Source organism: Melanotaenia boesemani, chromosome 4 (genome assembly GCF_017639745.1).
Source record: "Melanotaenia boesemani isolate fMelBoe1 chromosome 4, fMelBoe1.pri, whole genome shotgun sequence".
NCBI lineage: Eukaryota > Metazoa > Chordata > Actinopteri > Atheriniformes > Melanotaeniidae > Melanotaenia > Melanotaenia boesemani.
Genome location: NC_055685.1, coordinates 10,974,736 through 10,987,379, shown reverse-complemented (window position 1 = coordinate 10,987,379; position 12,644 = coordinate 10,974,736). Strand labels below are relative to the sequence as shown.

Below are 12,644 nucleotides of genomic sequence, written 5' to 3'. Positions count from 1 at the left end.
ATTAGGCTCTGCATTTAACCTGTCTCTAGATATATTAATGAGCAATGGGCTGCTATATTTTGGCACCTGAAGAGCAGTTGGGGGATAAGGGCCTTGCTCAGGGGCGCACAGTGGTACAATATACAACTATACATCTATATGTAGGTGTATAGGTATACATCTATCCTCATGTGGCACAGCTCATCAAAGGACATTACCATCTTTATTAATTAATAATTAATTTGATATTTCTTAATTTAGCCATCAACCTTTTTCTAATGCGCTACTTTAAAATACAAATTACAAAAAGTTGATGGAAACCTATATGTACTATATGTATACTTGCCAACTCTGTCACTTAATCTAAAGATTTTCAGACTTCTCTGGTGACTTTTCAAACGCACCATAGCTTTTGAGACAGTCTTGCATTTAAAAGCTATTTCAATCTAGCTTACCTAGACAAATGTGGGTAGTTGTTTCTTGACTTTTCATTTGTAGGGAAGGACCTGAAGACATCTCTCTCTAATTATGTATCTGTGCCTCACTGTTTATAACAAGCTCATAACCACTTACCCCTGAGACAGAAAACTATTTAATCAGTTTCTTTCTTTAGAGGGGCAATAAGCTAAATCATTTCACTGCAAGGTTTGCTGCTGTGCGCTGCCTGTAGACCAAAACAAAGTGTAAAGAGCCACACCTCCCTCTGCCTCCTACCCCCACTCACCTTGCTCTTGTGCAAACACACAATATCATCATTTTGTGACACGTGTCGGAGTAACTTATAACATTTATGTTGTTACTTACTGTCCAGGAGAAGAACTAGCTTCGAGTCAGATTGTAGCATCTTTAGCTCTTGCAGGGCTTTCCTCTTTGAAAAACATGGCCAATGTTAGTCCGGGTTATGTCCCTTTCTCCATCCGACAACTTCTTCACCAACGGCTGTTGTTTTTTTCAGTAATGTCAGATCCTGGTCATCTTCTGGTCAATGTTTCATTCCACTCTCCGCCATTTTGCTTGAAAATATGCGCTGCCTTTGTTCGCTGGCTAAAGCCTTTTATAGCGAGGGAGGGTCGAGGGCTCTGAGAGAAAGGAGGAGGCGGCGACTCCCATGAACATACATGAACGGGCGGCCAGACCGACTGGTAAACACGTGGCTGGACATCGACACACATAGATGGTGTGTGACATCATGCTATACTCTAGATGAAATTACACCTCTAGTTCTTCACATTTTTAATTCCTTCAATCTAGAAAAGATAAATTTCCACTTATTGCCCCTTTAATGATTGGCGGCCATCCTAGTTGAAGTCAGAGTAGTTCACTGTTAATGTGTTAACATTAGTAATTCTGGCTTTCGTACCTGTAATTTTCTCAGTAGAATATTTATCGAAGAGTCAGTAAATGTTGGATTTGGTGCTTTAGTAGCATTTGTGGACAACAAATGAGATTTTTTTATGTAATTCTTAAACCGGATCCATAGGAAAAGTATGAAGGCATCCAAACCGGCAGAACAAACCACAGTTCACTTGTTTAGAGCAAAAACTTTGTAAATATTTGTGCATTGGCTCGTTAAAAAGAAACATCATCGGACACCACAAAATATTTATACCATATCTCCTATGACATGATCAAACTTTTTTTTTTTTTTATCTTTTTTTTTTTTAAGGCAGGATGAAAAATAAAAATAAATTGAAAAAAATTCTGAATGCTACAAAAACAATGTGTATTGATTATGATTTAATCTTTATTTTCAATATTTTAAAAATGAGAAAAAAATGAAGATATGTGCAACTGGGTGGACCTGTAGGTAACTGATCCTTTGGTTGGCTTTTAAACAATAAGCTTGTATTTTTTGAGTGTTCAAATTCCCAAAAGGTGCCATGAGCTTTGTGCTGACAGAAGATTAAGGATTAATAGGTTTGTATGAAACAACCGGAGCTAGATTAGAACGATAAAGTCCCTCATTTTCTATCAGTGTTCCTCGTTGTATTTTTACATAGATCCTCTTTTTTTTTTTTTCTTACTGTGTATAAGAGACGTACACAGACAACCAAACACATCGTTTAAGGTGTAAAATCATTTTATAATTAAAAAATAAATAATCAAATTGTATTCAAGGAATATGTAGTTAATGTACAGATGAATGAGCTTCTAATGATGTGTTTTATACATTTTTGTTTTATTTTAAGTTGTACAATGCCTCCAAAGTAATTACATTGCAATTAATAAAAAATGAACCATGAAACTGTTGAATGAGTCAGTTTGTCACCTGGTAAAAAACCTTCACACTCATCAGTTTTAACATTTCACTGACCCCATAGGTACAAAAACCTGCTGTTTATTACCCTGTTATCTGTGTTATCTGAAGTTTTTCTTAGTAAAGCAAGGTGGGAGTGAACAATTATTATGTATCTGTAAAACTTCAGAGAGTTCAGAGAAGCAAAAGCTATATATAAACAAATTAGTCACTTTATCAGCAATTTTCTTATCAAATTAATGTTTTACAGTTTTAATAAACTTTTTCCAGAAGATCAGGTAGCTTCCTTACTCTTGAGCAGGGAGTGTTGAATTTCTTTTTTTTTTCCAGGTAGCTGGAACCAAAGTGCTGGTGTCCGGGAAACTGACTCTGTCATGCTGAGCACAGTCCTATCATGTGTCAGAGAACAAAGACCATGAAGTACATAAGCAACATGTCAGTGTTGAGGGGAAACAACTACTAATAACTACTTCTTACAAAGCTTTTCCACATGAGAAAAAGTTTGAGTTCATCTTGGGAAATGTATGTGATTATCATGTTAATGTTTAGATGTGAAATGAATTATTTAAAGTGGAAAATATGTAACTGGTAAGTTGCAACACAATTATGCAAAAATGATTAAACTAATGGCTGTCATTTAGCTTTTTATTAAGCTAATGTTTAACCTGAACCTTGTCTTGAGCACAGGGTTTCCCTTACATGAGGCCCTTGTGCCCTTGAGCCCATGTTGACTATTTCCAGTTCCAACTTACAGTAATATGTGGTAGAGCTGGAGAACGATTGATCCTGGTGGAAACAAAGTGTTAGGTGTGTGAAGAGAAGACCCAAGTGTAGACAGGGGCAAAATATAGAAAGAATAAACTTTTAAAAATAAATCTAAATTAAGGGTAAACATATGCATACTAATGGCACAATAAAGGTGCTGAAATTATGATATAGTAACATTTTTTAGCAGTTTTGTAAAAGACAGACTCTCCTTCTTTTAAATAAGACACCATCTACACATATAGATAATGCAGATAAAACCAAACATCTAACAACAATGATTATTTAACACAGAGTAGTAACAATACAGAGGAACAGGTGTGTGAAACAGGTGTGTAGCAATACACTACTACACTACTACTACAGACTACTCAATGGAAAAGCTGTATCAAAACAGGAAGTTAGAAGAAAATATCAACTGAATGTAAAACAGCCATAAAAACAAACATGTACAATAAAACCTAAAAAAATTATATTTTTAAAATTGCTTTTCAAAGTGTTCCCAGTTTACTGGATAGTTAAACACCTTTACATCTAGAATTAAACCATATGGATCTTGTTTTTCTACCATTTTTAAAAGATTATTAACAGGATATTAAAAGATTATTCAGTTTATTTGATTAGAATAAAACTTTAGATTAAACAAACATGTCTTAGGCGGTGTACATGATTTAACATTTTAGGTCAAGTTACATTAACCCACTAATTGTTAGGTGTTAATTTCCTTAACAATTTACAGGTAATAACTATGAAAGTCAAGCAAAAAGTTTAAACTAGATGTGTTTTTTTTTTTAAATCAATCATTTATGGAATTACTTTAAAAAGTTCTGGAGAGTTTTGTGAGGGGATGCATCTGCCTGCTAGAATTAGGGGTGGCTTTTCTTTCCTGTAAATAAAAAATTGGAATTTAAATTAAGATAAATTGAATAAAAAAAAACAGAACAAAATTCAGTGATTTGAACTCCAATGTATGACCTCAGTATAAAATGAAATGAATGAATGAAAGGACAGGACCCCCTGGGGTCTTGATGATGTTGAATCAGCAGAGATAAGAGGTGGTGGGTACTTCTGATGAGGTTTCTTGGGTATCAGGGTGAGGCTGAGATGGGGAGTCAGCCTGGAGGGAGAATGACAGAACAAAAGAGTTTAAAGAACGGGGATCAGACTGATTGGCCAGACAAAGAGAAGGTGAGAAGACCATTGGACCACAGTAACACTGGCAGAATTAAGAATGAGATGAAAGTGACAGCATGAGGGCAGATGTGAAGGAAAAGATCTACCTTACTGAGCCTATACACAAGCATCATTACATTGAGCCGATCCAACATGGCTCAGCTTTTGACAGTGTGTGTCAGCTATCACACCATCAATGTCACAGACTGGAACATGTGCACTTATTGATCAGGCCAGCACACAGTTATCCTCACTACTTTCATCTCAAACATTTCAAATTTCTAATGGTCTAAGTTTTATTCTTAAAGTTTACTTTTGCTCACCTTAAATTCACTTTATAAGTCTCCACATTTCAGTTTTCCAAATGATTCACCTCCTCAAAGCATGGGTGTGGTTGGCCCATGGATATAGGCCTTGAGTTTTAGGTGTATAGTAACGTGAGTTATAAACATGTCTTTAATGCTCCCTGTAAGAGAGCTTTGGAGCCGACTGATAAGCTGGAGAAAATGAGGTTGGGGGGACGACACACTTTGCTTAAACTTGTTAATTGGCCGGATGCACTGCAGCACTACACTTGATTCTTGTCGTTTTGCAAACAAATCCGACTGTGGTAGAAGATTTTCGGAGAATTTAAAGTAAAGACATTTGTGTTTGACCACAATTTTGCACTGTATGAGTTTGTAATGACTGGTTAACCAGTCCTCTGAGTCAGACCTGCTGTACCAGCAACAATAAATAAGTTTACTGTATATATCACATGCGGCCTAGATGTTTATTTCTACTTGTCAAACCACTGGATTTCCAGACCATGTTTAGCTTCAAGTCACCGCAAAATGCCAAGAAGACCTCTGGTCAGACCGCTGACCTTTTCTCCATGCTTTTTAGTGACAAAATTAAGTCCTGAGGATGCCTGGAAAGCTCCCTGGCCAATTAACACCACCATCTAGTGGTCATTATGGGAACTGCACAAGCCAAGTGAGGACAATGAATTTGTTGATTTGTTGTTTGTTACACTGTATTGGACACGTTTATGAATGAAAACATAAACTGCCCCCAGGATTACTAAGGTAATTATAATAAATATATTTTATCTTCTGACTACTTTGTATATGTAAAGGGCAACCAGTAGAGATAAACTCCAGAGGAAATGTCCACCCCTTTCAGCAGCTTCTTTGAAGAAAACCTTAGCACTCAACAGCAGAGAAAATTTCCAGAATATCTCTGTAATGCATGAAGTAGTATACATAAATACTGTCTGCAAAACCCAGAGGGCTGTTACTTATTTATTTATTTAAATAAAGGACAATTCAACATTTTGATAAAACAAAAATAATTTATTTTTTTCAAACCCAGAGGCAATTTGTGCTTACAGTCATTACAGCTAGCTAATGTGTTTTACAGATACTGTACACCACCACTATCAGCTCATTACTATATCCACTGCACACTAGAACTACCACTAAAGCAAAACTAAGGCATGATATAAAAAAACATTAGTACATTAACATACAATACATTTGCTTTTTTTTTTAGCACCGTTCATTGTGTTATTCTAGGATAAAAAAAAAAAAAAATTAAAGTATTTACACTTGCGTGGGCTTCTGCATCATTCACGGGCTGGTGTTTCCATGTGCCTGTCTCTTAAAGCCCAGAGGAGGCCGTTTAAATGCTGGGCAGCTGCTGCTGGTCATGGTTTGCAGCTAATAAATTCTCCATCTAGTTTCATAAGATGGACCAGTCCCATTCTTTTGTTACGTTTTACTCTTTGACTAGATTTGGGGGAGTGGTTGCATTATTATTGTCAAGTGACAAAAAAAAAAACCAAAAAAAAAAAAAAAAAAATGTCCGCATGCGGATGAATTACAAAAAAAAGTCTTTAACTTAGAAGGGAATGGGTCCGTAGTAGGCTGTGTATGCAGCGACGATGCCTTCGGTGTCAGCCATGTTATCACAGGCAACATTCAGCTCACAGACTTCATGCAGGCTGGGGGATAGAGAAGAGAAAGATGGTCAGACAAAATGTAATATAATGTAGATTCTGAATCAGTTTTTAGGACTGATAAAGGTCGAGCTGAATGAAAGCTAAAGTTTTGAGTGTAAGGTGTGATCCTGCTCAGTGAGTCAGTTTAATCCAGTGACTTACCTTTCCAGCTGCAGAGGGCTGAGGCTGCCTCCTGCAGCTCTTCTTCTCCTCAGGAGAACAGCAGCCAGGTCTCTCTTCATAACCACCTGAGAAGCTGAAGGAACAAAAAGCAGAAACATTCTCTGAGTTTTCTTGTTTTGGATTCATACAAAAAAAATCTTTAATTGGAAAACCATGTGATTATTCTTCCGGAAAACAGACAGCTACATACCTTCAGCACTGGCTGACTCTGACGAAGATGAAGAAGATGAAAAAGAAGAGGAGTCAGAGGAAGCAGAGTCGGATGCTGAGGAGTTAGACTCGGAGGAGGAAGATTCAGATGACTCAGAGGAGGAAGACTCTGAGGATTCGGAGCTTGAATCGGAGGCTGCTGAGTCTGAGCTGGAGCTGGAATCAGATGCTGAAGAGTCTGAGGACGAGTCGGATGCGGAGGATGAGGCTGAATCAGACTCAGAGGAGGATGAATCGGCAGCTGCAGGGTCAACAGGTGCAGCATCAGCAGCTGTGTCAGCAGCAGGATCCACGATCACCTCAGGTTCAACAGCTGACGAGTAAAGAAAACATCTGTTAGGCATAGTTGCTTACATCACCCCACACAGCAGAGAAGAAGAGGAAGAGTTTGTCCTTACCTCCCATGGACCAGCACACTGACAGAAGAGCACAGATGGAGAGGATAGCCAGAGTCTTCATGATGCCTTGTAGTTAGTGTCACGCTGTAGCCAAGATGCTGCTTTCTGTTGGTTGCTCGCCTTCAGTGGCTTGTTCTGTTCCTTTGCCCCAAGTTAAGGTCAATATATACTGTAGTCCACCTCTTTTGTCTGACCAGACCCACACAATGTGATAAGCCTCTGATTGGCTGGGGAGTCAAATGTCTACACTTCCGCTTCCACTTGTCATGAAAGCTCCCACAAACACCCACTCATCCCCTGGCACTGTGTCTAAAACTCATTCAGCTTACTTAGCCGCAAACATTCCTGACATTTGATTGTATGTACAGTGCATTGTATGATATGCAAACCTATATATATATATATATTTAGACTTTAACTTAGAATTATATATATATATATATATATATATATATATATATATATATATATATGTGTGTGTGTGTGTGCGTGTGTGTATATATATATATATATATATATATATATACATATACATAAAGTCAGTCTCAAAATAGTTTCCCCGTCATTCTCTGTGGGAAAAATTAACATCTTTTTCATACGCCCCCCCCCCCCCCCCCCCCCCATCTTTACCATCTTTACCCTGCAATCAATTTTTATACATGTCTTGTTTGCCAATCCCCTTCAAATTCCTCTCACTCCTCACCCTTAATCACTGAGGTAAAAATAATGCAACAAGCCCCAAAACTCCAAACTGGTGGTGTTACAAGATTTCTATAAAATACCCTTGAAATGTAATTGGATTTTAATCAGGGAGCGCCCCAATGCAGAGAGCTCCATCTTTAACATCAAGGTTTCCACTTGTTCCACTCGCTGCTATGTTACTATAGACTTTGCCCCAGATGTGATCTCCCACCCCCACAAACCCCAAACTACAGTCTGAGACGACCACAAGCTACTAATCGAGTGACATGGGACAGCAGTGAGCCTCATTATGCGACAGAGCTTAATTAGAGTGTTGCAGAGTCCTGCTTGAGCCGCAGTCGGTTGCTATTTACGGATGCATTTCGGCCCAGGTCCTGAACAGATCCAGGGTACGGCCATGGCTTACAAACACTAACCGGTGGCCTAACACACACAGCCTCGCCTGAGGTATTTCAGCATATATGGAGCCAAACTTAGGCATCCCCAGTGTGTTGGATGCACAGCGTTATGCACGCGGGTTTGGCTGCAGCTGTCTGTTTGTATGATATGGTTCAAATGTGGCTTCAGCAGATTTTTTTTTTTTTTTTTTTTTTTTTTTAAGTGAAATTTGTAGCTTGCAGCTTTGTCTTAAACCATATTGCATCTTAAATACTGTCTAGATTACCAACCATTCATGTGCTTATATCGCTTTGCATATAAATATCTCTGAGGGTCCCCAACCAAACTCATCTGTCATAGCAAGAGACTGCTGCAGAGTGACCTCGGTGTCCTTCATGTATCATAGTCCAGCGTTATTCCTGGTGTCAGTGATTTGTTTTGGACTGTGTGCCATGTAATTTCAATGTCTGGTTCTGTGTCCATTTTTGTGGATGCATTTCAGTGTGGGGGACACAGTTAGAGAAAACAATTGCCATATCGTCCCCGAAGAGGAAGGACATACAGTGGGTAATTCTGCTTTGGACGAGTTCCTTTTGTGTTGCTCGCCAACAAGCAATGCTCAGTTTTTACTTCACTGTTGTTCAAGGTTTCTCGTCTGTCTCGTGGAGTAACAAAGTGCTATAGATACTGTGTCGTGAATTATTTCGCAAGATAATCTGCTACACAGGTCAAATGTACTCTCATGCTGCCCTTGGTAACACACAAAGTTTTCACTTTGATTAAAAAAATGTACAGTTCTCTTAGGAAACGAAGAGCTGCATATTATCAGCATCGTTTAACTATGGGGAGGATGATGAGGGGGGAGATGAAGAGGCAGATGAGTTGAATGCTGTCCATTTCAACTGAGTCCTTATGGACTGGACATGTTGTAATTTTTTATTGTCTTTCAATCAATTTACCTATAATCATGTTCTCCATCTCAAATCCTTTAGTTATGACATAAACACTCAGTAACTTTGGAGAAGCCTGTTAGTGGATACGACTGGCTTGATTTTAAGTTAGATTGTCTCATAGTCAAATGTGAAGTTGTATTTAGTACTTTAATTATGCACAATAGTGCTGCATAATACTTATGGCTGTTTCTATTGAATATTTCATCATTCATATTCAAGTCTCACTTTAATTTAAGATTCATGTTTTGCCACACAAACAGTTATTTTTATCTGTATAACTTACTGTATGTTAGGTGTAGTAATAGGTGCAGGGTGTTAACCAGTTAAATAGCTGCACTAACCTTTCCAGATATCTACCAAATTAGACCAAATCTTAGACATTCACCAAATTCAACCAGCAATTTAAAATCCAAGACACCACCAATATATTAAGAACATATAGGAGAGGTTTCCCAGAGAACATTTAAAACAGGCCAGATGTAGTCTAGTACAGTTCTGGAAACCACATTTCTGAAACGCATACTAAGTCAAATTACTAACACCTGAATGACAGAGTTCTTATAATTTAAACAGATTAATTTAAAACCAATTGTTAATCTGAATTAGTAGGATTGAGGTTGCCTATGAAACATGAAATGGGTGCAGAAAAATCTAAAAAATAAAAGAATCCAAGAAAAACAATGGCAGACAAAAAGACTGCAATCATAAAACTTTTTTCTTCTTTTACCCCCAAGATAACAGCCTCAAGAGATCGGTTCACTGAAGGTAAACAGCAAAGATCCACAGTAAAATCCAAGAAAAGGACTAAATCTTGCTATGCCTCAGTGTGGTCACAATAACTCCTGAACAGTCACAGCATGTTTTGGAAAAGTATAATTTAGTATTGCTCTGCTGCATTACCGTCCTTTAGCATGCCAGCACACAGCAGTGTCAGCAGAAAGTGTCAAATAGGAACATTTGCCCACATGTCCAGCATGTAGTAGAATCACAATAAATTCAGGGTTGACAGATATAAGATGACATTGTTTTGGTAGGATCTTGTTTTATATGAAGCAGCATCACATCGCGTGATAAAACTGCAACTAATAAGTATTAAATTACAAAGTCTGTGACATTGTTTAATTTGCTAATCCTAACCATGTACATTCAAAAATCCAAACCAAACCATATCGATTAATTTTAACCCTCAACATGTACTTTTAACTCCTAGCCTGCTCTAAGTAAACACAAATTTATTTTTAAAGGAAGGCCTAAAAGTTAAAGCTGAACTCCTCAAACAAAACATATATTTGTGTTAAAGGGAAATTACATCATCTTTTCTGGTCTTTACAATGTCTAAAACTTAGTTAAGTAGAGCTTTATATAAACAATAATCTGAGCCAAAATGAGCTGTTGGGAGAGGCTGCAGCCCCTTCGTGACCCTGCACTGGAATAAGCGGGTTAAAAAATGGATGGATGGATAAAGCCCAAATGAAGTAGTGTGTAATAACCCAAATGAGTCAGTGACATCTATAACTACCTCTAGCAGCAGTAACATGCAGAAATAGTAGTTAAAATGTATCAGCGTTTAACATGACTATGGAGGAATTTGGTCCATTTGTACAATATTGTTTCAGGTCCAACATTCAGTCAGGTTGAGGTTGGGACTTTTTTCTCACATCTGACTAGAAAACCTTGATATACAGAAAAGTTCATGGTTGATTTAATGACTTCGAGGCTGCAGAACAAGCCCAAATAATCCCTTATCCACCACTGTTTGTGTTGATAAACCAAATGTTGATGCTGTACATTATGACCAAACATCTCCACTTTGGTGTTTTAATTACTTTGGTTCAGAAGTCCTGAGATTTGTTCTGATGCTTCTTTTCAAATCAAAATTGTGCTGTCATGTGTTTTTTTTTTTTTTTTTAGGAAAAAAACACCTACAGACATGCACAAAGTAAATGTAGACTTGCTCCACAAATATACATTTTTATGCATATTCTTAGTGTCAATGGACATAAAGAGACTTCAGAGAATCTATTCCTGTCTAAAAATTGGTTTCTGTCTGATTAAATTGCAATGAAACAGGAGAAACATGAAATTTCTATCTACCTGTTTTATCCCAGTATGCTAACAGTGACTTGATGCTCACAGGTCATTGATCACCTTCAGTGAAAAAATTATTGCACTAAAATATACTTCTACTCTTGTTTTCTGAATTTGATGATCTATCATTGAAGAAAATTGTAAATAAAAACCATTATCCTGTTTTCTTTTCTGTCATAGGTGATCACGGCTAATGTTTTCAGCCCTTTAAAGACGGCTAAAGCCTGAAGGATTAAAAGTAAAAAAAGACTTACTTTTGGCAACCCTTCTAAATTAGCCACAGTTAGACTGCATAAACTTACAGATTTAACATACAAACTGAGGCCTGTAGACTCTGAGATGTAGCTCTTGGGGGAAAGTTTTGCAGTTCCCGTGTGCATTTCATTGTTTTACTGTTGGGTGAACTTTCTGGGATGTGTGCTCCTAGCTCCTAACTCTCATTTATGAAGAATTCTCACTTGTAGGATTTGGGGGGAACTTCAAAGTGTTCAGAAACCCCTCCAATACGGCTGTACAATAACAGGTTTACCTCCTTGGCATTGTGTTAAACACACTTGATTGCTACAGACCAACAGTGCCCAAACTTATGCTGTAATAAAGATGCTTGCACCTGCTGATAATCAGTTAATTAATTGCATTTGATCCACAACACCTGGCTGCTACTTTACCTCTTAATTACTGAAAGCTGTAGGATGTACTTTTCCACAAACCACTTTTGCATTTTGTTAGTATTTGTTCAATAAAGAATTACTTAGAGTAAAATGCCAGTAAAATGCCATCTGTTGTTTTTAATTTAAGTTTGTATTCAGCTAATATAAAAACTTGCTGAGGACCAGGTTAGTTTTTTTATTTGTCCTGATACACATGAAAAGAACAAGTAGGTCATGTGACTGTGGTATAACTTCAGTTGATTTTCTATATTCAAACAAGTTTTTATTTTGTAATTTTTGGAGTAGTAATCGGTTCCGTACTGACATTAAAAGACTGGACAATAACAGAATCTCCTTTTGAAGACTATAAAGAAAAGGGAATGCATTGTGTAAAATAACTGTGGATCTTTGTTGCAATATTTTGGAGAATCTGCTGCCATCACATCAGAATAACACCAGAGATACAGCTAATGTATAAATGTGTTTCCACTTTTTAGACAGAATGTCTCGCCTTTTAAGCCAAAGCCCTCTTCTTCTTCTTCTTCTTCTTCTCATTATTGTTATTTTTATCGTCACAGTCATGCTGTGTTTGGTGGAACTAAATCTGCAGTTGTTTGACCTTTACCTGGTGTCGGGTGGGACAGGCTCACTGTGGGCCCACACAGGATGAAGCAGGTAAATCTGTAGTTTGGGTGGTTATGTCAATCAGCTGTATAACAGAAAGCCGTGCAAATTTTCACACAAGTGTAGATGTTTTATGTCTGATTTAAAGCCAGATGGGATTTAATAATTAACTAGACAAATAAGCCATATTTGAATCACTGATTGTATTTATTTTTTATTTTTAAATCAGTGCAGTGGTATTTAAAAATAGACATACAGTAAAAACAAGCTCATTGCGGGGTGTTTTTGTCTGCTGTCTGGTGT

The 12,644-nt window shown here is 37.4% G+C and overlaps 1 protein-coding gene across 1 annotated transcript; it reads right to left on the bottom strand.

Annotated features, from left to right (window-relative positions):
- Positions 1-5,444: 5,444 nt before the first annotated feature.
- Positions 5,445-7,078, bottom strand: bglapl (bone gamma-carboxyglutamate (gla) protein, like). The gene is made up of 4 exons (XM_041984341.1): positions 6,947-7,078; positions 6,529-6,861; positions 6,318-6,411; positions 5,445-6,158 (listed from the first exon to the last, which is right to left on the bottom strand). Exons 1-4 carry the CDS (start codon positions 7,005-7,007, stop codon positions 6,056-6,058), a joined length of 591 nt encoding a protein of 196 aa, XP_041840275.1. The 5' UTR covers positions 7,008-7,078; the 3' UTR covers positions 5,445-6,055.
- Positions 7,079-12,644: the final 5,566 nt, after the last annotated feature.